This window comes from Manacus vitellinus, unplaced genomic scaffold, assembly GCF_001715985.3.
Source record: "Manacus vitellinus isolate BGI_N305 unplaced genomic scaffold, ASM171598v3 scaffold_38_pilon, whole genome shotgun sequence".
In the NCBI taxonomy this organism is placed as follows: domain Eukaryota; kingdom Metazoa; phylum Chordata; class Aves; order Passeriformes; family Pipridae; genus Manacus; species Manacus vitellinus.
The window spans coordinates 2,013,138-2,038,676 of NW_021940526.1; the positions used below are offsets into that span (position 1 = coordinate 2,013,138).

General features: G+C 42.4%; 1 protein-coding gene across 3 annotated transcripts; it reads right to left on the reverse strand.

Moving 5' to 3' along the window:
- Window positions 1-59: 59 nt before the first annotated feature.
- BTBD3 (BTB domain containing 3) lies at window positions 60-24,162 on the reverse strand. Of its 3 annotated transcripts, XM_018077594.2 has the most exons (6): window positions 24,063-24,162; window positions 23,285-23,423; window positions 9,605-9,869; window positions 8,972-9,062; window positions 8,356-8,474; window positions 60-4,424 (listed from the first exon to the last, which is right to left on the reverse strand). In XM_018077594.2, the coding sequence occupies exons 3-6, from the start codon at window positions 9,745-9,747 to the stop codon at window positions 3,392-3,394; spliced, it is 1,386 nt and encodes a 461-aa protein (XP_017933083.1). In that variant the 5' UTR covers window positions 9,748-9,869; window positions 23,285-23,423; window positions 24,063-24,162; the 3' UTR covers window positions 60-3,391. The 3 variants fall into 3 exon arrangements, with proteins under 3 accessions (XP_017933083.1, XP_017933084.1, XP_008931232.1); XM_018077595.2 differs by lacking the exons at window positions 23,285-23,423; window positions 24,063-24,162 and adding an exon at window positions 21,062-21,096; XM_008932984.3 differs by lacking the exons at window positions 23,285-23,423; window positions 24,063-24,162 and having other exon boundaries at window positions 9,605-10,481.
- Window positions 24,163-25,539: the final 1,377 nt, after the last annotated feature.

Genomic DNA, 25,539 nt, shown 5'->3' on the forward strand with positions numbered 1-25,539 from the left:
AGATAACTAAGTAAGGGCTTTCACAGCTCATGCTTCAAAGATACTGCAGGAAACAATCATTTAAGAATCATTTTTATTTGTATGTTTAACGTGATTATACACATTCATGAGTCCAACAAGATCTGCACTGTGACATTAAAGATACAGTACAATAACATTCAACATGAGGTACTTCATATATTTATATATATATATATCTGTCCTTTATAAATAATGCTGTAAGCCTGCTAAGGTCAAACACTGCTTCAGCACAAACGGGTGCTGGGACCTGAAGTGAGCCGAGTTTATCACAACAAAAAAGAAACAAACCCCAAAACAGTTCAGTGCAATAAGAATGTAGAAATGAAAATGTTTACTTAAATACTATTTCAGATATGCAGAAAGTATATTACATTATACTCTCTTATCACAGATTCCTCTCACCAGGAAAATCAAAGATACAAGTAGCAAAGATGGCCAGGTACAGTTTAAGACAGAATCTACGAGGTGATCTCTATCGACACTACATTTACGTTCCAGGCTGATGTGGCTGATGCTTGCAAGATGGCAGTCAATGTATTCAAGCTTGGATGCTACTGCTAAACCAACCAAATTCACATTTAGACACCTATTGAAGTGCCCTGATGTCCAAAGGTGACTGGTGCTGGCCACCTTCTTACATGCCAGTACTCGTTAGCATCAGGCAGTGCTCAGAAACAAGTCACACTGTGAGCATCAAAAGGTGTTTTGGGGTGCTTTTGTTTGGTCATTCATACTGGAAACGTTCACATGCACCAGCTCCTAAAACCTGGAATGCACTCAGAGGAATTAAGCCAGAGGTTGCTTTCATCCTACTTCGTCAAAAGGATTTCATAAAAGAAGCAAATAAGAATAATTAAATAACAGCTCATTTTTCTACATATTACAGCTACAGGGTATTTTGATGTCTGAACTTCTGTTCTAGCCAGTGAAGGTAGCAGATACCTCACCTTTGTTTACCGGTAAGTAAAACAAAAAAAAAAAAAATTAAAAGTGAGGACCCAAGTCTAGTTATACCAATGCAGTACTCTCTGACTTGTCCCACCAGCTGAGGCACCTGGGTTTTTTCCCCAAACAACTCAGAATGCAGTTTGCATTGACAAGCAACTTGTCAATCTGATCATCACTCCGAGTAATTACATCTGCATCAGCCGCTTGCTGTAAGAAAACTTAATCAGCTGATTAGCGTCTTTCACTGCTTCAAATGGATCTAAATAAATGGAACTGCTGCTCAGATGTTGTCTAAAAGTAGGGTGACCATTACCTCATCACAATCTTCGATTCCTTTTTGTGATCTCTTCAGCAACTCTTCCTCCACTCCATACCATTTATACTCTTCTCTATTTTCAGCTGCAGATCTAAATAAAAATAACTGGAGGTTTTTTTAAATCTCTCTCTGGGAGTTTTCCATGGAGCATTCTGTTTAGGTTTCACTAACAGCCTGGATTACGTACATCTGTTACAAAAAACAAAACATTTCTCTCTGTATTTTGAGGATATTTACATTTCAGAGAGAGCTCTGCTTACACACACATGTATGTATGTATATAAAACATTAAGCGCTAAGATGGATGAAAGGCATAAATCCTGCAGGGTAGTTTTTTTACCTGGCTCTCCTTTTATTACCTAGAGAGAAGATCTGGGCTTTGGCCATAAAGTGTTTGATGTCTATGCTCCAGTTTTCCTTACTTCAGATGGTTTTTCGGACACTGCAAAGATGTATTGGCACTTTAGGATGGCCGGGGGCCAGGATTCCAACCGTCCAGCAACACTCAGAGTAATAGCATTAAACTGGTAAGAAATCAAATGAGAAAAACATTTTTATTACAGAACTGACAAGTGAATTTAGGGTTATGCTACATTAATGCGTTGATATACTATAACATTTATCTTCAGCCTGTCTGAAGAATCGTTTGGTCCCTCTCATTTCGTTAAAACGTACGCAACAAACACAACCCACTTCAGAGGTGAAGGAAGAATGAGATGCTTTACAACAGGTAGTGTGTCTCTGAGGAGCAACTGTCCCAGTGCAGTGGTGAAGGATTTGCTCATGTTTAAACAGTACCTGTAGTTCTTATTTATACTGGATTCCTTCCCTGATACAAGGAGTATCCCTAATATTTTCCAGAAATGATACAGACATACAACAAGAAGTTGGGGGGAAAAAAATTCAGACAAGGAAAAGGTTCTGTACCACATAATCCTCTGATTGATGTGTAGCCATAAGCAGTTGCAAGAGATCCAACATTAACACATCAGAGAAGACTTCTTCCTCCTCACTGCTATCTGATAATATAAACTAAGTGTAATACGACCACAGTTGGGAATCTTCTGTCTTTGCCTAAATTGCAACTGGTAATAAAAAGAAAAAAAATCTCATATTACAGAAAAAAGTCCAAGTCAGGATTGATACATTCTGTTGTTTCTCTATAATCTGACTCTACCATGTTTAGGAAAAAGAAAAAAAACCCACCCCAAACAAACAAAAACTTATCCTGCATCAGATGATTGATATTAATTCCCATTTATTTAGCAGAGAAAAGCCATTTAAGGAGCAAATCAATGTAGCAAAAACTAGGTCATGGGAGTAGAGTTTCAAGAGCTGCATATACAATTTGAACACGTGCAAGTACTTCCTTGCCTTCAAGGTGGGATTCCTAGTAAATGAACTCCGAGGGTTACTTGCCAAGTCCACATCCCTTCCTCACTGTAAACATGTCCATGCACTGTGGACATGGTCAGCATGCTGTGTAGCTTCCTGAAAGATGTTTCCTTCTCTCCATCTTCCCCTGTAGCCATCCCAAACAGCTGGCTGCAGGAAAATCTTATAGTATGAAGGTTTAAAACCTGTGCTTTTTCCACTTACAACTGAGGGACTTCTTTCAGCTCCCATGGTCAGAAGCAGCTTGGCTCATTGGAATCTCCAAAGTCTGCAGAGCAGACAGCAGAGAGAGCCATAAAACAAGGCTCTTCATTTTCTACCCCTACCTCCCCAAAGAATTACAAGCAGAAAGCAGGAAATGGAGAAAGAGGAAAGGGATCAATGAAGACAGTGTTTAGTGAGATACAAGAGGGGGATGTCCTCTGGTGATTCACAGGTGCATCAAAGAAAGGGTCAGCGTCACCAGCAAACAGGCACCCCTCTTACAAAAAGCCTTTAAAACTCACTTGTTTCCAAGAGCTTCCAGTTTAAAATATTACACTTAAACTTTATCACCAATGATGCTACAAGCACAGCAAGCCAGGAACTTGCCCACAGCGTTTACATATTCCCTGCACTGATCACATATCTGCAGATAAAAACCTAAGTGTCAGGAGGCCTGAACCTGACAGGTTCTTCATAGCAAAACGCTTTGTCTCCACACACTCTCATTCAAGCATAAAAGATGAGTTCGGGAATTTGCCCTCCCTGTACCCCCGTGCCGTTTGTACTGTCCGAAGAGCACTGAAACTGAACAGTCACCTTCCCACACTGCACTTCTGTCATTCCTTCCTGTCCAAAATAGCTGAGTTCGTTACCATCCAGAATCACGCTCGCTGTGTAAAAGGTGTCGGGCTCAATCTGCACCGGGTATTCAAACCACACGGGGAAAGTGTTACTAGAGCCATCCGAGAAGTATTTACTCAAGTTCTGGCCCAGGATAACTCCTTGTCGCTTGAGTTCAATCTTGGCACTGTACTCTGCCGACCCACAGCTGGAGCCGTAGAGCCCAAAGCCGGCGATAAACACTCTCTTATCCACAGCAAACTGGATGCTGTCGCAGCGGCCCCGGTAGCGCCACTGGTTGCTGCGGTAAGCGCAGGACTGGAAGCGGTGGCAGCGCTGAGGGACGAGGCCTTTCCGGGGCTTGCTGACAAACTGCAGCTCCGGCTTCTTGGCCGCCGTGTACCACAGGAAGATGTCGTTGGTCTCGTTGAGGGTCAGGATCCCAGACTGAGCAGCGCCGTTGGCGAAGTCGTCCAGAGCCATGGTGGGGATGCGGATCAAGTACAGGGCCTTGCCCAGGACTTTGCGTTTGTTCTCTATGGTCGCCGTCAGCTCCTGCCGCTGACACTCCACCTCAGCCCAGTTCAGGGCCGCCTCGAAAACAACGATTTCTTTGGCATTCAGAGTCTCCCTTCGGAGGATGCTTTCAAGTGTCTGAAAATCAATGTCACAGAACCCCTCAGACTTCAAAGCTAGCTCGGCTTGGGCATCAATCACTTCCCAACAGCGCTGGGTCAGGTCGGGTTCCTCGAATAAGCAGCTCTGGGAAAGCAGCACACACGCATTCTTTGCACTCAGACTTGTCTCTAGGAAGTTGACACAGGCGCGGGCGAGATGAGGGACAATGTATTTCTTGGCAGCATAAAGAGTGGCCAGGACGGTGTCGGCAGCCAGATCGATTTCATCACAGTAAATGTACCTGAAATAAAACACAGGGACGTAACACTGATGCTTAATGCAAAAATGTGTCAACAACAAACTTATAAAAAATTATAAACAAAGAATAGTTAGATGGCTTCACAATAAAACTAAGCAGTGGTTTTAGGGAATATGGATTAAATCTAAAATGAAAGTACAAAACAAATTCAGCACTCATGTAAGACTATGGAAGAGAATCTTAAATCTAAGGTGAATCCAACCTGTCATCTGGGGTACATGCTATGAGACAATGGCTATATTTACAAACCAGGGCCCCTCCAGCTCTGTGTCCCTTCCATACAGGCCATGGCTGATGAGAGCCCATCTGCCCCTGGTGGGAGCTCTACCTTACTTGGCTAACACAAGTCTGGAACATGTGTTACCAAGAGGATTTGGACTGGATATCCTGTAATGGTGAACCATGATTTACTGAGCTGTATATACAATGCAGGAATGAAAACAAGTCTACAGTCTAGGTAGTCTGAGAAGATAAATCCTATTCCAGCATATCAGGTGCTATCCATTTCCATAAAGAGTGGGTTGGGTGTTTTTAGATTATGTTTTTTTTATCTTTTTTTTTTTTCAAACAGGGTGATAAAGTCTATAGGAAAAGGCACAGAACTGTAATTTTCAGTTCTTTTAATACTTGCAACATCATAACTCCACTAGCACAGCGTTTTCTCTCGGTCTCACTGCATAAGGAGGAAAAAAGCTTTACTGCTATGTTAGCGTGGTGGAAGAGATGAAGGTGAAATGCTATTTATGTGACTAAACTGCCGGGATTCATTGCTCAGAGAAATGAAGCATTGTACAGTTTGTTCTTTTCAGTATCTCATGCTTCAGGGCCCCATTTGCAGCTGGTGAATACAATGTGCTAAAACCATGCCAAATGCAATTTTACTCTTCACAGGGATAAGCAAGTCTTGATGGTTATGGCCGATAAAAGTGTCTTCCTCCAGAAGAGCTGAAGTTGTATGTGACCTTGTACTAATTAAAATTTCCTAGTTAGTAGGTTTCCCTACACAATGAAATTTTTGCAGAACAGATGTGCCTATAAGGTAGAATTAGTATCTACACTGATCTGGTTATAGTTGTATATAACTATTTGTATTTTTGCAGGTGTGAGATAGTATCCTCCAAGCCCCACTTAGGAAACATGTACAGAGGAGATACTGCTCCAGCAATATAAAATCTAAGGGGTTACAATCAAAAAGAATACTTACACAGTGCCAAATCTGTTTTTAATCTTTACTACTTGGTTTCAGCTTATTGGTAACAACAAAGAACACTTCTATATATCACTGGTTACAGCCTTAGCTCCTTTACTGGCCAAAAAATTCCCGTGTTTCAATTAATTTGTTTTTATGATTCTCCTCAATGCTCTCCAACTCTTCCCTTCCTTCTACTCCTTCTCTTTGCCTGATAGCACAGAGAGAATGATGACATCTGTTTTAAATTGAAATAGTACAAAAGTTGCAAGTTTAATATTCATGAAAGTGAAGAACTAATATCACTGCTTTTCAGCAGACACAGCACAGATCGGCTGTCAGCACTATCCCACACTTCCCACTCTGCCAACACACCTCCACTCTGGTCTGCAATTGCTGATATTCCAGGTTCACCCTGTTCTTAAACTGAGGATTCTGCTGGACCACAGGATTTGACGGTTTAGTAACACATTCATCCTGGGATGAGATCATGGTTCTAACTTCAATAGTCAAGATCAGGATAAGATATAACACATTAAAGACACCATTTCAGTGTGTCAGTGAGACTATGTATTTTAGACTATGAGCTTAATCCTATTTTAAAAACTGCAGAGAAGAGCCAAGGCAATTTTACTGGGAGAATAATTAACATCTACAAGTCGAGGCACTATTTTCTATGGTACATCTGGCAAAACCTCATCTGATGTTTGTTGTCAGAATGCCCACTATATAGTAAAACACAAAAAATATTTATGCTGTAAGAATTCATTGTCTAGGAAAAAAAAAAAAAAAACCAAAACCAACAAGACATCAAAACCAAAAAATCCAAAAAAAACAAGTCAATGTATTTTCTGACAAAGTTTATGATGCCGAAAAAAGTGTATGAAGGAGAGGGTCGCTTTGGGATAGGTAAAAAGTCTGCTCCTTCTGCAGCAACAGCATCGTGAGCCTTCTGCCATTCAATGCTCACAGCAGTTGCAAGCAAGCAACACTGCGGGATGATTTCCCAGAGGAGTGAGGGGGACTGTGGCTTCCCACAAGCTCCACATGCACTGGATCCTGGGATGAGGGGAATGCTGCACTGCTGAGCAACATCCCTTTGCCTTTCCTGCACCATCAGGGCTGCAGATATCCCAGAATCTGCAGGCACAGGAGCTCTGCAGGTTCAGGCACACTGCATCAGGGGAAGGCAGCACTAGCAAGGTTACCTCAACATCCACGCAGACCATGAACTTTTTCTGGACTTTTAGCTTTTTAAATAAAAGCTGAGAAGGTGGAGAATCCAATGGTTCTGGTCATGCTCTCATAGACAGTTTCCTAAATTGCCATGAGCTAAATAACATACCAAGACCTAGATGTCAGTATTGATACTCTTCTATCAGGTTTGCTCTCTGAACACATTTCTTAATGATAAATTCAGGGAGCATTCAGTTTTTATATGGCAAATCATATTTAGCCACAGTGAAACAGATTTGCTTTTCAAACAGAAAGGGGGTTGGGGGAACCCAAGTATCTTGTATTTCTGATTTGTAAAATTCAGCATGAAAGTAAAGCACAATTCTGAGCTCTGTCACAAAGCCAGAAAGACCCAAAGCAAGGATCCATCTCCCTGCATAATGTCATATCTTAACTTGATATTCCAGGTCTACGGAACATCTGCGTAGCTTTTCCTGGCAGAGACTGATATTTGCAAAGAACATTTCTGATGTTCATGATAACCTATAAAAACTCTATATGCAACTTTGAATGTTGATCTACAGTGCCACTGAAATGCAATAGAAAAAAAAGAAACCATTCTGTAATCAGAAGCTAGTCAAAACAATCTGTGAAATACAATTTCTAGCTAGTGATTATACCATTACATGCAAGAAAATCTGCAGCATATTAAAAGGATCACTATCAGATACTGATGTATTTTCTGAGGGGGAAAAAACCTCAAAGCCATAGCATTTCTGTGATAGGTCATTTCTCTTTGATAATCAGAGTCTATAGATACATTCAAGAACAATTCAGCAGGGAATCTGCTTCATTATGCCCATTTAGGAAAAGACAGCATTTCTTATGCAGTTTGCAAGAAGAAAAATAATGATCATGTAAACTGACTGGTTCTCCTTTGGTAGATAAAAACCCCTATTCACACAAACAGCCTTTTTATCACTTTCCAAATGCATCACGATGATATATGAGGAGAAATTTAATTTTCAGAGGCTATATTCAATAACTTGAGGTGGTTTTTCAAAGACAAGACCTGCATACAGCAAGTTTATAAAAGAGCTGGAACAATGTCAACATACAAACCCAGCAATTTACTGGGCTTGGGGGGTTTTTTGTGTGAGTGTTTTTAACTTTTCACTATGCCTGCAAAGTAGAACAGTTGGTTTGGGGTTTTTTGTTACAGCTGACAAATCTTTTTAGTAACTCCATTCCTTTGTGTAACGTGTAGTGACAAATCAGATCGATAGGCATTACAGTACACAATGTGCCCAAAGATCCCCTGTCAAAGTCATTATTTACAACTGCCTACATTAGGCTGATATATGTGTGCCTGGAAGTAGAGGGGGAGAGTAAAATGAGGTGAAAGTTTAAAGCAACAAAAAAAAGAGGGATATTTTAAGAGACTGCTTTCTTTCTGTCTACATGCAAGTCTAATACTTCGGCTCTGACATCAGTGGTGTGTGTATACATCAGGAAGGAAAAAACATCCAGCAGATGAGTGGTGCTTACTTCAGCATTGCGAGGAAAGCAGCAGGCTCAACATCTGGGATACGGATCTCATCTTTGTCCTCAGCAAGCTCTCCGTAAAACATCGCATGGAATACTGAGCTCCCAACAGCCAGGACGTACTGTTGAGAAAGGGAAATCTTATTTCATGCTTTAAATTGAAAGCACTGCCAACAAAAACAGTGTGGGAGAGCCACTCTGAGCATACTGGGCTTCACTGACAGGCTCTATAGACACACTTCAGTAAGAAATGAAGCCCAAGTTAAGAACAAATTACACGTTTTCCCTTCATTTTACTCTCTTGGGCATAGATACACTAGCTACTGGAAAATCCTCATGTCCACCACAGAAGTTAACTATTTCTAGAAAATCTCAAGAGCAATATTAACCAACTGCACAAAGGAGTACTCCTGACTTTACTGCCTTAGCACAACAAATGTACAAAGGACAGACTATTTCACTGCATGTAGCCTTCTAAAATACAGAAGATACGTCCCAGGAGAGCCAAGCCTCCCACGCCATGTCCTGGTGTAACCGTAGGAGCTCCCTTGGGCTCTCCCTGCCCTGAGAGCTCCCTCGGGCTCTCCCTGCCCGAGCAGATAATGCAGCTGTTGCTTACTTTGTGTCCTGGCAGCCGCTGGGTCCCACCTGGTGGCCCGACCACAAAATGAACATCTGCCATCAAGTCATTGTTGAACATCACTGCATTTCTACAAACAGAGGGAGCAGGTTAATTCGTGGTGCCCAGTAACTCTCTGCTTGCCCCATACCCAATTTAATGTCTTAACAACTTAAAGTTAGCAAAGAGAAGCAGGTCACGCTTCAAGCTACTTTACACATCATTACACCAGTATACCAGAGAAAATGCTAAAACACTAAAATGTGTGTGGAGTGTGTGTGCAATGAAACAAACCCCCAAACTTCTGAGAACTTTTCAAGCAATGGAAATCTAAGTCAAGAGAATGTTTCACTGACAATCCCCACCAAGGTCTATAAGCAAATCTTTACAGGGATGCCGCAGCTTCCAGCAACATTTTTATTTACTCAAGACAGCTGCACTGTCTGGAAAAGAGATATTAAAATATTTTCCATTACCCAAATGCTTGTTTCACACACACAGAGAAAAAAACAACAACAACAACAACCAAACAAAATAAAACTGTGTTTTCTTCAGCAAATAAATGCATTCTGAACATTTTGCTACTTTTCACTCTTCCATTCAAAGAGCAGAAATAAACTGCTCTGAACTTACCTCTCTCTGATGGTTGGATAAAGTCCTTGCCAATTGGGTGCTGGAATAGTGTTGTTGTTATTGAGATTTTGCTGATGGTACTGCTGGACAGCAGTAGTATTAGTGTTGGCTGGTTTCTTTCGGGGGAAAATATCAGCAGCCATCTTCTTCTTCTTTTTGGTTTTCAAGGTAATGATTTCATAGCAAACTGGAGGCAATTTGCTGCTGCTACTGCTGCTGCTATTCCCTTTCTTAGAGCTCTTCTTGGACCTGTTCTTGACCGTCTCTGGAAGCATCAAGAAGAAGGTGAGACATTTCATGTTCTTTCCTTTCTCATCTACCATGAGTATACCGGTCTGTAAAGCCCGACAGCCTAACTAGCCAGGAACATTAAGGAATGCACGTGGAAGCTGTTACACAGAAAGCAGCAGAGCTGAGAGTTTGCTTCTTTTCCAGCAAGACAAGGTGACCTTTCCAGCGCACCGGGTAAGAAACTGACTTAAGTTTGATCCAGTACTTGAATCGTTAAATACATCCCCATCATTCCCGCCAGCTTTATTTCTCTCCAGATTTCCCGGTCAGGATCGCGGGGAAGCGCTACACCCCGGCAGGAGAGCAGGCTCTCCGAGGGGGGATGAGGAGGCGCACGGTCGCGCTGCCAGTGTGCTCGGCGAGCCGGAGTTGTGCGTGGAAAGGATGGGAGCGGAGTAGGTATCGCAGCCGTGCGGATGGAGCCAATGGCTGCAGCCAGGGAAAACGATTGGATTCGCGCACAGTGACACCTATTGTGGCGTGCGCCGCTCCCACGTTAAAGCCGCAGCAGTTGAATCGGCATCTCCTACGCACAGATAAGCAATTAAGTAACACACGGCACGGTTGCGTAAGCCAGGACCGTGTGTGTGTGTGTGTGTGTGTGTGTGTGTGTATGTGAGAGAAAGAGAGCAAGTTCTCCCCGGTGCCGCCTGAATTGTCACAGGGGGAGCAATAAAAAAGTTGGAATCGGGTAGAAAGGTGTATTTGAGTCTATATATTTCTGTGGGAGCTATTTCTACGGACATTCGATATTAGCACGGCTCGGTTTGCCTCTGGTATTCCCACTAATCCCTTCTGTAAGAGTTCAGCAAAGCACGCTACAGATCTCAGAACCAAATTAAAGCGATCACGCAGCAGCAGCAAAGACAGCGACGCAGTTTAACAGCCCCTTTCAGCGCAGCTTCTGCTCCAGTGTAACATGAATAGAGATGAGGTCACAGCTTCAGCTTTAACTCCTTGTGTTTCCAGATAACGTAACAGCCTTTGACAGGGGTCCCAAATCACTGAGCAGTGCTAATTAAACCAGCTTACAGCCGACACTGGCTGCACCACATCAGAAGAAAACTTGTAGATGTGCAATCAGATTAAAGCAAACCAGAGTGAATATATTTAATCAATATTTCAAGGCATTAAATGAAAAAGTCTGAATGATTTAGAGTCTTGGGCAGAAATCACTCCCTGAGATAAAAACATACTCTGATTTTACTCAAAAATCCTTTCTGAATATACAGGATATAAGTTATGCCAAGTGAAACATTTAAATAGGAAAGAAGACTAATTTTTGGTCATTAGTTTACTCAGAACTTAAATATGGATCAGATTTCTTTAATAGCAGGTCAAGTGCATAAAAACATCCCAAGTAAGCATAGCCACTTAACAAAAACAGGAAAATAAAAAATACTACGTATGAGATGTCAACACATCACACCTTAAAATATTGAGGGGGAGATAATTAAAAAGTGATTTCATAATTATTTTCAAGTTTTAAAGAAAAAAATCCTCTTTGCTTTCAAAGCAAATTTAGCCATGTTTTGCCTTAATTAGTTTTGCTGGACTGGAGTACAACAGTGAAATTAAAGTGATCAAAGGTTGGTGGAGAAATCTCGCTGAAATCCCTGAGAGAAATCTGCCACTGACTTAAAACTGAGGGTATTTATTGAAATGCCACCACAACTGCTTGAACCACAGCTGTGGCTTTGTAAGGCACACTCAGAATGTCTTTAACTGTCTGACACTGTTGCAGGTATTCCAGAGATTACCAGGTCTCCACGGGCAGGACTAACAGAACACCCTGGCAGTTGGCCATGTGCAGCCTTTGCTGCAGTGGTTGGAGACGGTGCCATTCCCAGACACACATCTGTCCCCTCTGTCTGAAGTCACTGCTCACGGAAGGGGGGAACAGAAGGAGACACATCCCTGCCTCAGCTGCTACATTCCACAATCCAACATCTTACTGCAAAGTCTACTTTAAAGGAAGATGGTGGGTTATGCCTGGTGTAGCTGAAAGGCAGAGATGTGTTCCTAAATACATTGAGAGGCAGGTTATGTAATTCCCAAAGAAATTATTTCTAGCAAGCTTTTCTTTCTCCTTCCCTATTTCTCCTTCTTTTTTATCTGCAACAGATTGATTTGAAAGGGAAAATAACAACCTAAACCATATTGAACTGTAGAGAGGGAAAAGAAGGGGTAAAGGAAAAGAAACTCATCCCACATATGGGATGTTTATAACTGCTCACAGCTGAGTTTATAACAGGGACACAGTAGGTATTCTCAGCACAGAATTTGAGGTTGTTGAGCTTTTCTTGTCTCCTTATGTAAATTTCCAGCCCTTCTAGTTACAAAAATAACCCTTTTGCCACTGCACAGGACAAACATTTCAAAAGGAAGGAGTCTTAAACAGAAAAAACACAGACTCTTCAGCAAATCTGGTTGTCAGCACTGCAGTTGGCAGAAGGCGAAAGCTAGCAGGGGTTGGGAGATTTGATTGTCATTCCACAAATCCATTTTATAGGCTCCCAAAGTATATAAAAATTAAGGTCTCTGCACATTTCTTCAAACCAATTGACCAGTACAAATCCAAAGATTATACACACACACACCAGATAAGGTCACTGGGAGGCTACAGAAGAGGAAGGAAGAGAATGACAGATGGACTGACCAGTTAACTCTGTCTGGAAAAGATGGATCATAAATGTGAAATCCACAGGAGTCCAGCACACCTTGAGTTCTGTAACACACCACACGTTCAGCTTGTTGTGCTTTCTGGGAAAGGAAGGGAGGGAGAAGCTGCAGCTGAAGCACGTTCTACCTGAACTCAGAAGTCAGACAGACCCCAGCAGACAAGAAGTGTCTGCATGACAGGATAAAAATCCGCTCCAGCAAATAGCAAGCCAAACTGCCACCTTTGCCTGCTCTTAAGTCACCCAGCAAAAACTGGAAAATAGCACTGATTCCACAACAGACTCTAGAAGTTCCTATGAAAAACTGCAAACCTCTTACAGGCTTCATACCACCTTCCACTGCATTTCATCAGCTCAGAAACCGAGTCTCATGAACCAGCCATTAGATGCACGTGAAGTAGGAAAAACAAACCCCAAAGGATCAGTGCTATTTGCACTCACTATTCTTTCTGTTTTGGCAGCAACTTCCATTTATTTGCCTGTAACATAGTTTTCTTGTTCTACTATGCACATACTGTTAATGAATTTAGAGATCAATATGCTGGCAGTCAGTAAAAGCAACCTATGAACTACTGCCTGTTGAAAGACTAGTCAAAATCCCCGGTTTAGATCAGTTTGTCTCCAGCAAGAGGATCAAGAAAATTGACCTTCTCTGACCCAAAGATCTATCCATTTCTGAAAGCTTATTACCATGTGCTCGTAATCTTCTTCAGCAAGTCTCATTTTTCTTCATTAATTATATATTAACAGATCTAAACTTGATATATACAACTGAGAAAAAGGGAAATACAGCTCTTCAAAGGCACATTAATTTTTATTTTATAAGCAAAGTAGCTAAACCAGAAATATTTTAACTTAGAGGGTGTAGGAAATTCCATACTTAAATCTTAACACTGGCCTAATGGGAATTCAAAATACTGGAGGTGAAGAATTAAGCAAAGGACTATATTCCAAGGCTGACATACTACACATCAAGTACATGCCCCTTTAAAATTATCAGGAGCAGGTTACAAGCCCTTGGAAATCAGCTCCTGAAGAAATACTGTGAACAACTGAAGCAGCAATTTTGCTGTTCGAATCCAAGTGTGTGCAATACACCTCCAATCCCAGTTTCATTTATCCCTTAAGAACATAATACACCTTGACACCATTGTGAGGGCTGGTACAGCAGTCATATTTAAGCCCAGGTCTTGGTACAACTTTTAATAGCATGGTACTACTATAATTATGCCTTTCTAAAGGTAACTTCCAATCAAGAAATCAATTTAATTTCCAGGGCTGATGGGAGTATCCTTCCTCATGCTACATCAGTCTCTCCTGCTGCAATAGCAAGGATACCGCTAGTGTTTCTATTTTTTTTTTTTTAATTCTTCTAATAAGTTGTGTTTTTCTGTATCTCTCATTTACAGGCTTGTACCTCATGTAATAACATGAACTGGACAATTCTATAAAAAACAAGATTTCATCAACATTCCCAAGTGTCTGTTACAACCACATCATGAATAAAGGAAAGAATTCCAAGTAAGCAATGAGAAAATGCATATATTTCTTTTTTGTAAAGTTGCCAAGTGTCTCCCTTGGCAGTTATTATGCCTATGCATTATTAACATTCTTTGTTTAAATTCTGAATTTCCCCTTACAAGGAAACAAATTTCAGATGATACATTTTGATTAACCAAAATAAATACACATTACAGTTTAACAAATCTTTCTGTCTGTCCACTGCTAGTTTTTATTCAATTTCAGTTGACTTTAAGCACTCATTTAAAAATGGAATATACATGTTCAAAAAACAAATAAACAAACAAAAACCTCATTAGACCCATCCCACACAGCTGTGGAGCCTGGTTCTGTTTATCTATCTATGAATTATTTAGTCCCGTGGGAGGATCCTTCCCAATCACATTCCAACCCTTGCATTTGTAAAAACACTCATTTGGAAAAGGGACTGATAGCTCTGCTCTTGATTTCCTCAAGTAAAAAATGTGTTACAGTTTACAAAACCTCCCAGTCTCCTCTCTCCTAAATTTCTGATTGGCAGCACTGGAAGTAACCAAAATTCCATCCACTTCTATCTGCTGCATGGAAAAGCTGGCAATGAAGTCTTACTCAGTAATGTCAAAAAAGAAAACCCCAAACTATTAAAACAACCTAATAGCAGGATGAAAGATGGGCAAAATTGTAAAGACTCTCAGAGAAACCAGAATACAGGCTTAAAAAAAAATAGCATTTACTTCCCAGAATGGCCAAGAGCTGGGAAGGAGCAGAATAGTATCACAGAATTTTATCTTGAACCAAGACTAGAAGCTTTAAACCAAAGTCCACAATAGCTAACTTGTATTTTGCTATAAACCTCATGCTACACCTGCAACATACTTGTTACCAAATAGTCTTAACTGCTTAGTGTGTGTGAGGATTTAAACACTTTGCATATTATTATCCACTAAAATAGTTTTCACTTTTTTCCCCCCTGAATGCTCTTAATGCTTTAAAGGAAACAAAAGCAGAAAGTCCTGAGCAGAGCAGTCAACAGGTAAACACAAACTTAACTAAAACAGAAACCTAAAGAAGCCTTTTTCACTCTTGTAGTATTTGTTACCACGCATCCTATGCATGGCATTTGATTTTAGTCTCTCTACCAAAGCAGCCTTAATCTTTTTCATACGCCCTTTTTGTACCTGCAATCTTTTTCATTTTGTTTGGGTTTTGTTGTTTTGGTTTTTTTAAAGCACTATCCTTTTTGAGACAGAGCAATCAGAACAAAATATGTTTTAAGAGCAACAGTTAGCCCTGTGTTTACTTGCATAAGCATCTACTTTCCTTGTGTGGATTTCAAGTTGCTTTCCATGAACCAATTCCTACCCCAAGTGCAACGTCTCCCACTCATTTTTTCCTGTAACTTTCTTGCTTAGCTGTCTAAAGTCTGCAATTTAACCCCAGTGAGAGGTTCAATAACTTTATACTTACAGCCCAAACACAATGTAACACAAAAGACTTCCCTATGCTGTTTTTTTTTCTTTTAAAAGTTAAAGGTTTTGTTCCCTCATGGACCAAAATAAATACAGCTGATGCATCAGAAGTGAGAAAGAAAAAATATGTTTAAAATTCTCTTGCATTTTCATTCTGATTTCAATACCATGCCTGCTGCATGAATGACAGTCCATATGAACCACAACTGTGAAAAGAAAGGCTTGTGTTTAAACAACCTACAGTGAACAACATATTTGATCCCGTTACAGTGAATTATCCCACAGACGTTCTCTTCTGGGCATATGAAAAGAAATCATGTCAAATGCTTCATTACAACATGAAATATATGATTTTACAAGCCTGCTAAGACATATTCCTCAATATCATAGTTAGGGAGCTGCAGGTAGAAAATATCCCAGAGCAGAATTTGCAATGCATTCTATGAGCATTAATTTGCTTCTTGATAGTTCAAAGTAAAAAAAACAGAATTATAAATGAACTCTGAGATGAGAAAACCTGCAACCACAAAATGAGAATTCAATCCAAGGTTACAGGAGATAAACTGTTTCTCTACTAATTTAAAAGAGACAAATTATGCATTTGTTCCCCATCACTACTGCTTGAGCTTGCCCACGCAAAGCTTTGCTTTTGACAGTATGTGGGGTCAAAAAAATAAGTTCTTTTTTAGAGGCTGCCATTTATTTATTTATTTCTAAACATAATATTGCAAACCTGAAAGCACTCAACTCTTTTTCTAAGACAAAGGTCAACTTTAATTCTACTCTGCCTCTTACCAAAACTGACTTACAAAGGAAAGATCAGATAGCTCAGGAAATTGGTAATGAGATACAGTGGTTTTCCTCTCTAGGTCACTAATTCTAAATTGACCAAGGTCAACAGTAATCAAAAGTCATTAGCATTTAATGATCCTTCGGTGCCCTGTGAGACAGAAGTCAGTGATCTTAGTGCACTTCAGAAAACCACCACTACAATCAGGACTCACATGCTGCCTGTTTCAGGGGAGAGGTCGGATCTTATGACTGCAGACAGATCTTCCTATCTTGCAGACAATCTTGACTATAAAGGCAAATCCTCATACTAATTTTAACTTGGCTCAGAAACTATTATTTTCAAACTGAATAGTTAAATTAAGACAGGCTCTATAAAGGGAAGGTTGTAAGGTGACTGGTCCTTCTCTTTCACATCAGCAGTTCCCAAATGTTTTTGTCCCCAGTAATGCTGCAAAATGCAAAGGTAACACAGACCCTTACTCAGAGTCCTCACCTGTGAGAACTGATGGCACTAGAAGAGCAACTACCCATGAATATCCACAGGGGAACTGTATTCCAGTTGATTATATTGGTGTATAATTCAAGAACTACATTTTTCATGAGCAGATAAGCTACATTCACCATATCAAACCAGTGTTGAAGTACCCAGTGGGACAAAAGAGGGGGAGAGGACATTGCTACAACATGTACCCCTGCTCTGTGGCCTTAGTCCAGTCTCCTGGGACTGCCATGCTACCAGCACCTTCAACAAGGGCAAGAAAAACAGAGGGGACTTCTGGAAAGCTTGGTTAGATGGTGTAATGTACATGTCTGTCATGGGAAAGCTACATCGTGTCAGTTGGTAGTTTTACATCTAGTGAATTTTAGGGAACATGTGGGTTAAAAACCCAAAGCAGATCAGCAACCTGTGTGTGTACAGCCACAAGAACACCGTACTTGAACCAGTCAGCGTGTTAAATGGGAAAATTCTGGTACAACTTCTTGTCCCTACTGCATTTTAAATGACAAAAGAGGAAGGTTATGCCAGTTAGTGAAAGAGGAACAGGTCAGTCCATCGGCAAACCAAGCACTGGATGTGAAATGCCTTCTGAAACACAGAGGCTCTCACTTCTCAAAAGTGACAATTAACACCAACAAGTAACAACTCTTGCAAGTGCTTTTACAATTGTTTAATAACCCAAACTTTTAGATATGAGACTGATTGCTGCTAAACTGAGCTGCATCCCAATAGTTCAAGGAATGGAACCAAACAAGGCATCCATTAAACTGCACTGTACTGAATTATTTTCCCTCTGCCACGCATTAAAAGGTGTGGATCTTGTTACTTTATTTCCAGACACACAGCACACACAGCCTCCGTTTGAATCCACAGGGGGATGATGATGTTGCCAAATTCTTATCTTATCGACTGTTTTAGAAAATCAGATTTACTTTCCTCTGCTGCAAACAATTCAGTCACACCTCCCTTTGTTACCAATCAGTTATGCTTTAGTATTTCCATCACTTTCTCCTCCTCTTTACAAGTGAATGGCAGCTACTTTGCCATCATGAATTTTCAAGACAAACATATATATATATATGCATCAAATTCTGGTTTCAGACTGTATTTTTAAGCATTAAGATGTATTTGCCTAGCAACGTTAGGATATCTTAAATGCCAGGTTTTCTTCACAATAATTCTGTTTCAGTGATGTCAGAACTTCAACAGAGAAAGAGAAAACAACTAAAGGAGAAGCTAGGAATCAGAACAGCAAAATTAAGGGACTGTGCAAGATAAACATACCTACACATTAGTTTTACATATTATAACATTTTATACAATGTGAAAACTTTTACTTTTTCTTGTATTATCACCTTGGTCTGATGGCAGTGTATCACTCAAGGAAAAGGCAAAGAGCCCTAAGGAAGCCAGGGCACCCTGGCACACTTTTAAGTGCATTACTTACTCTAACATCACATAGTAATTCCTTCGAGCTGCATTCCTCGACAGAAGCTGAGCAAGCTGTCTGACAGGGCAGGGATTTCTTTCATCTGCAACTTGAGCTGTGTGCTGAGGACTGCAAAGGAAGGGAAAACACTGCAACAAAGGGAGAGCCTAAGCCACTGCACTCTTTTCTGTTTGTAAATAACACACAGGCAGCTTCAGCTCCTCCCCAGAGCTAAAGAGTGGCCTCCGCTTTCCTCCCCCACTAAGCGGCCAAGGTGACACCCCATTAAGGAACACGTGGCATATTTATGGGGATTAGATTTTAAAGGGATTTTGTTGCACCAACTATTGTAAGCCTACATAAAACACCTCACACCTATCAGACAAGCAAACATGTCACCTGCCTGAAGAGTTGCTTTCTTTCCATACCCTCTGAAAAGTCTTGCAACCAAGCAAAGCTTTAATTCCAGAGAACGCAGTTTTGTAAAGAAAATTACTCCTTTAAACTGCTTTGTATGTGAACAGGAGAAACTGTAGTTAGGGTGGATACAGAGTGTAACCTGGTACCTAAATATCCTCCTACAGAAGGACGTTATCAACAAGTCATTCAGCCCTGTATTGAAGTGGTACATGATCCTCTGGTGAAATATTTATTAGGGGTGTCAGGTAATCTCAGGCTACAGGCAACAGGGCTGGATGAGGTGATGTCTCCAGACACCTTCCAAATCTGTTTTTTTGTGATTCTGCACCTGCACAGCCAGCAGACATTCAGAGATCGCCAACCAGTTCCCCAGTGCTTTAAAATGCACCCACGCTTTCCAGACATGGATTCGCTTGGTTTTCTCCCCCTGCAGCTTGCCAAGTTATCAAACTCAGAAATGGCAGCAGGATCACAAAACAGATGAGCCAGGCCTAAAAAATGAGAGGTTTGCAAATTCGAATGAAGTGACATCTTCCTTAACCTTCCCACCTCAGTCTTCCGACACACGCACATACACGTGAAGTGGTTTTGTAACCAAGGCATGGGATTGGAACTCAAAAAAATGGCAGATGACAAAAAACAGCTGATGACAACTTCCAGCACAAAAAGCTTTTAATCTTTTCCTTATGAGATTCCCATCTCCTATATCCTTCTCTTGCCTCATCTATCAGCTCTTTGAGACACAAACTTCCTTATCGCTTGTTTACATCGTGATGTAAACAGGTTTGGTAACTTTAGGAGAAAAAAACTGCTCAAAAGCTCTAACAAGCAAGTGCCCGAGTCATAAAAATTGCTGTTGCAACTTGCACCTTTTTTTTCCTCAGCCTTGAAGGGCAAGCTAAAGGAATTCCATATTTCTTCTGAAAGGTGTTTCCTCCGGGGCAGAGCTGAGGATCACTGGCAGGGAAACACAAGGGAAGTTATTGTGTAGTCAGCTGCAGTGTACTTACTGTTGGGGATTTAAAAGGAAAAAAAAAAAAAAGAAAGTACTGAAGTCTACATTTAACTTTGGCAGTCCTGCAGAACTTACTTCAAATGAAGGCTCTAAAAGATTTGATTTGCAAAATTAAATCCCATAGTAAACCCCAGATATTGTGCATTGGGGCACACTGCATATACTTTCTGTAGCAAAGGGTGAGACCAGTTCTCTCCCACCAAAATAAAAGCTATTTTGAGCCTAACTCTGGCATAAAAGTTTAAGTAACACCACATGCAGTATTGTATACCTATAACCCAACATCACCTCTCTCTACAAAACACCAATGAAAAAGCCCAAGACACAGATTAAAGTTTGACAGATCACATGATGAAAACAAAGCACAGTGAGCACTAACAACAATGCAGAGAACCTGCACCAGCACTTCTTGGATGAGACACAGTCACTCTGTTGCTTTAATTAGGCATGTTAGCAACCACATTTCAGGAACACTCAAGTATCTTAACTTCAAACTTTTTCTCACTTCAGGTGAGAACAACCCACTGCTCCCTCCCCTTTTAAAAGGCATCACCGCCTAGGGAACACCACAGGGAAATGAACTCATAAACCTCGAGGTTCACAGGTGGCTTTCTCAAAACAATCAGGAAAATAGCAAAATGTAAAGGCGTGGGCCCTTAAGTGAAGCCACTCAGCCTTCATACATAGGTAGGTAAGGAAGTTCAGCCAACTTCGGGGAAGGGGAGGTGGGGAAGAGGAGTGGCATTTATGTCAAACCAGGTGCAACTGTTGATTGTGCCTCTGGGAAGTCTACTGGATTAATACTTACAATACTTCTTCTATAAAACCAGCTTTATTTTAAGCAGGAGAAAACCCCCAAAGCCCAACTTTTGGCTTGGCACCACGGGACGCGTCCCGGTGCACAGCCGGATCCGGGGCCGGAGCTGCTCCCGAACCCGCTCCACCACCGGCACCCGCCGAACCCGCCCCGCTGCTGCACAAAGGGCGACGGAGGGGCCCCAAGCCCCGGCTGCGGACCACGCAAGCCGCCGACTCTGCCCAGGCAAAGGCCGTGCCGGGCTTTGTGTGCGGGCACAGTCGGCGGCTCCGCTTGCCCTCACCGCCAGCTCCGCGGCCGTGCCCGCCGCTCAGGTGCGGCCGCTCCGCCCGCCCCGTCCCCTCGCGGAGGCGCCTTCCTCGGAGCGCTGAGGTCCATCCCCCGCCGCCGCCACAGCCGCAGCGGAGGCTGCCGCTGCCACCGCCACATGTCCCCGGAGTTGCGAGCCGCCGCTGCCGCCGCCCCGCCGCGGCTCGTCGGTCCCCGGCCCCCGCTGCGGTCGCCCCCTCACGGCCGCCCGCTCCCACCCCCGCCCCGCACTGACCTGAGGGCGCTCCCGGGGCGGCGCGCGCGGCCCCTCCTCGCACCGGCGCGCGCGCGCGCGGCCCCGCCCCGCAGGCGCGCACCGCGCACGGCCTCTATCCCTCCCCTCCACCGCCGCCTTCCCTCAGCCCCCCTGCCGCCCTCTCGCCCCCTTCCTCGGGTTCGTGTCTGTTTGGAGGGTTTTCCCCCTCAAAAATCGGCCCCGCAACGACGGCGGAACTCGGCGGCCTCGCCCCGCGAGAGGCCGGTCTGGGCCTGCCCTCACAGCGCTCCCCGCCCCGACCCCCAGGGCACCCGTGGCAGCAAAGGCTGAGGGTTCCATCCCCGAAATAAGTTGGGAGGCGAACTAACAATACCTTTTTTTAAAAAAAAAAATTAGAAATCCTTCCTTTTTTAAAATTAAGGACCCCGTTAGCGACTGAAGTTGAAGCATATTCGTGCTGTGCAGCCTTAGGATTTCATCTCCGAAATTAGGTGGTATTAGTTTGCTTCCCAACTTATTCCTTTATTTTTATTAGAAAAACTCTTTTTTAAAAATTAGAAATCCCGTTAACGCCTGAAAGTGAAGCATATTCATGGCTTATAGCAACCAGCCTGTCTGAGGATTCACCCTCTAAAAAAAGAAAAAAAAAAAAGAAGTGATTGATTTTTTTTTGTGCACACACCAATATCTGTGAGGACAAGAGTTCCCACTTCTCTTTGGACAGCAGCTTTTTTTGATTAAAAGTTGTAGGGGAAAAAAACATTCAGTCGTTGTAAAGCTTTGTGTTTGTTCATCCACTGTTAATCACAACCTCTAAGGACAAAAAAAAAAAGACATAAAAATAAAATAAACCTGTTTCATCCCAGGGCCAGCAACAGGCAGCCAGAGGGATGAACCACTCTTCTCCCTCACATTTATTAGGGTTTTTTCCCAAATAATTGCACAAGAAGAGATTAATGCCATACATCCTTCCTTGCGTGAGCTGTTCCCATCCTGCTGCTCACAGGGTAGCCAGGTTCAAAAAAAACCAAACAAAACACAAAAAACTACCCCAAACCCCCAAAACTTTTCATTTTCAAGCCACTGAAGAAACGATTGACAGGAATCAATCATTTCCAGGACCAGCGCCCGGGTTTATCCAGAAGCTTCATAAATAAGGGATTTCTCATAGAGGCAGTGTATGTAGCCACGTGGGAAATTAAAATGCATTGCTAGCATTTATTTTTAAAAGCATAGAAAAAGGCTTTATTTGAAGCTCTAGGGCAAGCTTCGTTATTTTTTGTTATTATTTTCCCCCTGAAGAAACAATTATTTCTGGAATCGCTGCTGTGTTCCAGCTTTAGTCTCCCATGAACACTCATTTCCCTGTATTATATACACATTATTCTAGCAGATACCTTCACAATGTGAAATTAGGCATATCTGTGGATAATCAGTACTTTGCTTTTCCCATTTTAATATTTTAGCTATTAAAATAGATAAGAAACTAAACAGCAACAATAATGACTGTACATACACACAGGCTTTATAGCTCTTATGGATTTTACCAGCAGAGCACACGCTTTAAATTACAGTGTGTAAATGATCATTTAATTGGGACTTGGGAAGCCAACAAAATAATCGTTGTCTGAAGTGAACTTAAACACACTGTAGATAACCACTGCAATTTTCCATCCTATTTGCAGGCGGAAGGTAAAAGGCCCTTTTGCAAGGGGGGTAGTTTAGATGGGCAAGTGGTGGGGACAAGCCTTTTCCTTTCAGTTTAGAGGAGGTTATTTTGCAACCTGAATGAAAACATATTCTGGGTCTAATCCCAGCACATACAGGAGTTAAAAGATGAAGTTCTGGAACTAGGTGATCTTTAAGGCTCCTTCCAAGCCAAGCCCTCCTACGATTCTATGGTTTTTCTGCACATACATTTCTGATTGAGAGGCAGCCAGGGGCTGCCCAAATTAGGGGCTCCGCTCAGTAACACTTATTTTGCTTTTCTGGGGCTTCTTAGATCTCTCCTGCATTTCCAGCCCAGTTTTTTCAGCCATGACTACCTATCGTCCTCCAAAGAGCTCCAGGCTCTGATTTAATACTGATCTCAACACCGAATTAAACCGAAGCAGTCACCACCACCCAGCAGCACACCCAGCTGAAGCTGTTCCACTCCAGCCAGTGATGCAGGACACTGCACACCCCACCTGAGAATCAGTCCCACCCCATCCTCAGCCCTCTTTGCTCACACGGACTTACAGACACGGGATGACAGGTTACATTACTCCTCATCTTCACGTTCCAGCTCAAACATGTGCCCACAGCTGCTTGGCACCAAAGTGCTGATGTTTGGAGCTGCAGTCTTTCCTCTTCCTCCTGCAGTTGCACACCCAGTGACCTGCTTCGAAGCACACAGACATATGCTTACCTGTCTGAGTTAAACAGACCTTGCTGCATTTCTCAGGGGTGTGTTTAGTTGCCAAGTACTGCATTTTGCTGATAAATTTCAGATAAGCCAGATCTGGACAAAGCTGCAGCACTGGGGCACAAAACCATCTTCCGGGAGGAAAAGTGCCCAGCTCCTGGTGCTGCTGGGTGTTATGTCCTCTCTCCTTGTGCTGTCACCTCCCAGGCTGACTAGATATATATAGAATCTACATATTTTTATATATACATATATGTATAAAAAGTATGTATAAAAGAGCTCACGAGGAAGAGGAGCAGGAGCAGAGAAGGTCTTTGGGGTCTTGCCTGCTCCCAGCCCAGGTTACTGGACAAGCTCCAGCATTACCTAGGCTGCATTACCAAGGGCTGCACTACCAAGGAAGATAAAGCTGAACCAGCTGTGTGCTGGGGAGAGCTGATCAAAGGATTTTAGCTGGTGTCACCAGAGCCATTTAACTGGGATAGGTTCTGCTCCACGGCGGTAGTAAAAAAAAGCCAAATATTTGTATTGAGTCACATTCATACTCATCCATTCCTGTGTCACAGGCCTATTTTCCAGGTATTGAGCAATGCTTTCTAAAGACTTACTAACTTGAAGAGCCATTTAAATATTCATTTTCCAGTTGAACTTGCATGCCGGGTAGGTTCTTCCAAGTGCTCCAGGGTACAATTAGTTTCTCCAAAAGCATCTTCCAACCAGGCGCTTTGCTAGTGCTGACCACGTTTCCCCTCTACATCTCCCCTCCTCCCCAACCGCTTAAAGCTTCGCTGAATTTCTGTGCACAGCCTCCTGCAAAGGTTATCATCTTATGTTTAACAGTGGGGAAAAAGACAGCACAGGAGATTTACTGCAAATGGAAGCCATTACTGGGGCAGTTATCAAATGAAAGAACAATATACTAATGTCTAGTCATAAAGATATGAAGAGTTGCCTGTCAGAGGCAAACACCTAACTTGTAAAATTAGCCTGGGCAGCTGCTGGAAGCTTTTGGCAGGCAGGATGAGATCCTTGCAACACACGGTTAAGCACCCAGGCGTTTTGCAGCTATAGAGGCTGGAAACTGGGCGCTCATACTGGGACCAGCTGCAGGGAGATGCATCGACATCCCAAGGCCACAGGAGGTTTGTGTGGAGCGGAAATCAGCTCAGCACCATCCCAAATATCCCCAGGGGATTACAACATCCCCTGGGTTGATTTAGGGATTGGATGCCTCCCAAAGTCAAAGTTATCTCCAGCTACAGCTGTAGCTCATTGAGGCTGCCGACTCCAATTTTTGGGTTAAGTATTAACTAACTAATAACAGATGGTGTTGAGTTTTGTCTGCCCCTTGACCCTATATAAGGTCAGGTCCCACAGCCTATGAAACTGGAGCTAGAAGATGCTGATTTCCAGTCTAGTGTACTGGCACAGATGATTTTCCTCATCTCTCCCAGTCCTGCCCTTCTGCCAAGAGTTGAGGCAGAAACCCCTTCAGACTTAACCAAATGGTTGTTAACCTTTCTAAAATAAAAATACATGGACAAGTGGGTACCAGTGTCCATAACAGAGGCATGTTTGACTCCTGAGAGCCAACTTCTCTCATCAAGGACTGTCCAGCCTCTCTTTCCATGTGCACCAGCACCTCAACTCTTTCTCCACCCTAGAAAAAAAAAATCACTTTCAGCAGCACAGTCAGTTCTAACAAGTCTTTTACCCCCAGAGACATGCATTGTCTGTATCAAGGATACATCAGGACTAAGCTCCTGGTCTCCATTGCAAGAGCTTGTGCTTCTCCTGCAGCCTTTTATAGCTCGAGTTTGTCATCAGTAGGCCAGAGGTGCAACAGTCCCAGGTGCCTTTTAACCTTTCCTCCCCTGTGGCAGGCAGAAGTGCTGCCTCTCTATTTAGTGACTGCAGTGCCACTTCTTTTGGTGTCTGGATGTGAAAGGGTTGGCCACTGTGATATGTAAAATAGTTTAAGGCACGGAAAGAATCCTAACTTCCCAATGCCGGCGGTCAGCCTCACCTGAACACAGAGAAAACCCCACCACAACCTTGCTAGCAATACTTGCTTTTAGATAGCGTGAAG

Coding starts and splice junctions, on each gene's coding strand:
- BTBD3 (XM_008932984.3), bottom strand. CDS start 9,927: ATGGTAGATGAGAAAGGAAAGAACATGAAATGTCTCACCTTCTTCTTG. Junction 9,063..9,604: donor TATCCAACCATCAGAGAGAG/GTAAGTTCAGAG, acceptor CTCTGTTTGTAG/AAATGCAGTGATGTTCAACA. Junction 8,475..8,971: donor AGCGGCTGCCAGGACACAAA/GTAAGCAACAGC, acceptor CTTTCTCAACAG/TACGTCCTGGCTGTTGGGAG.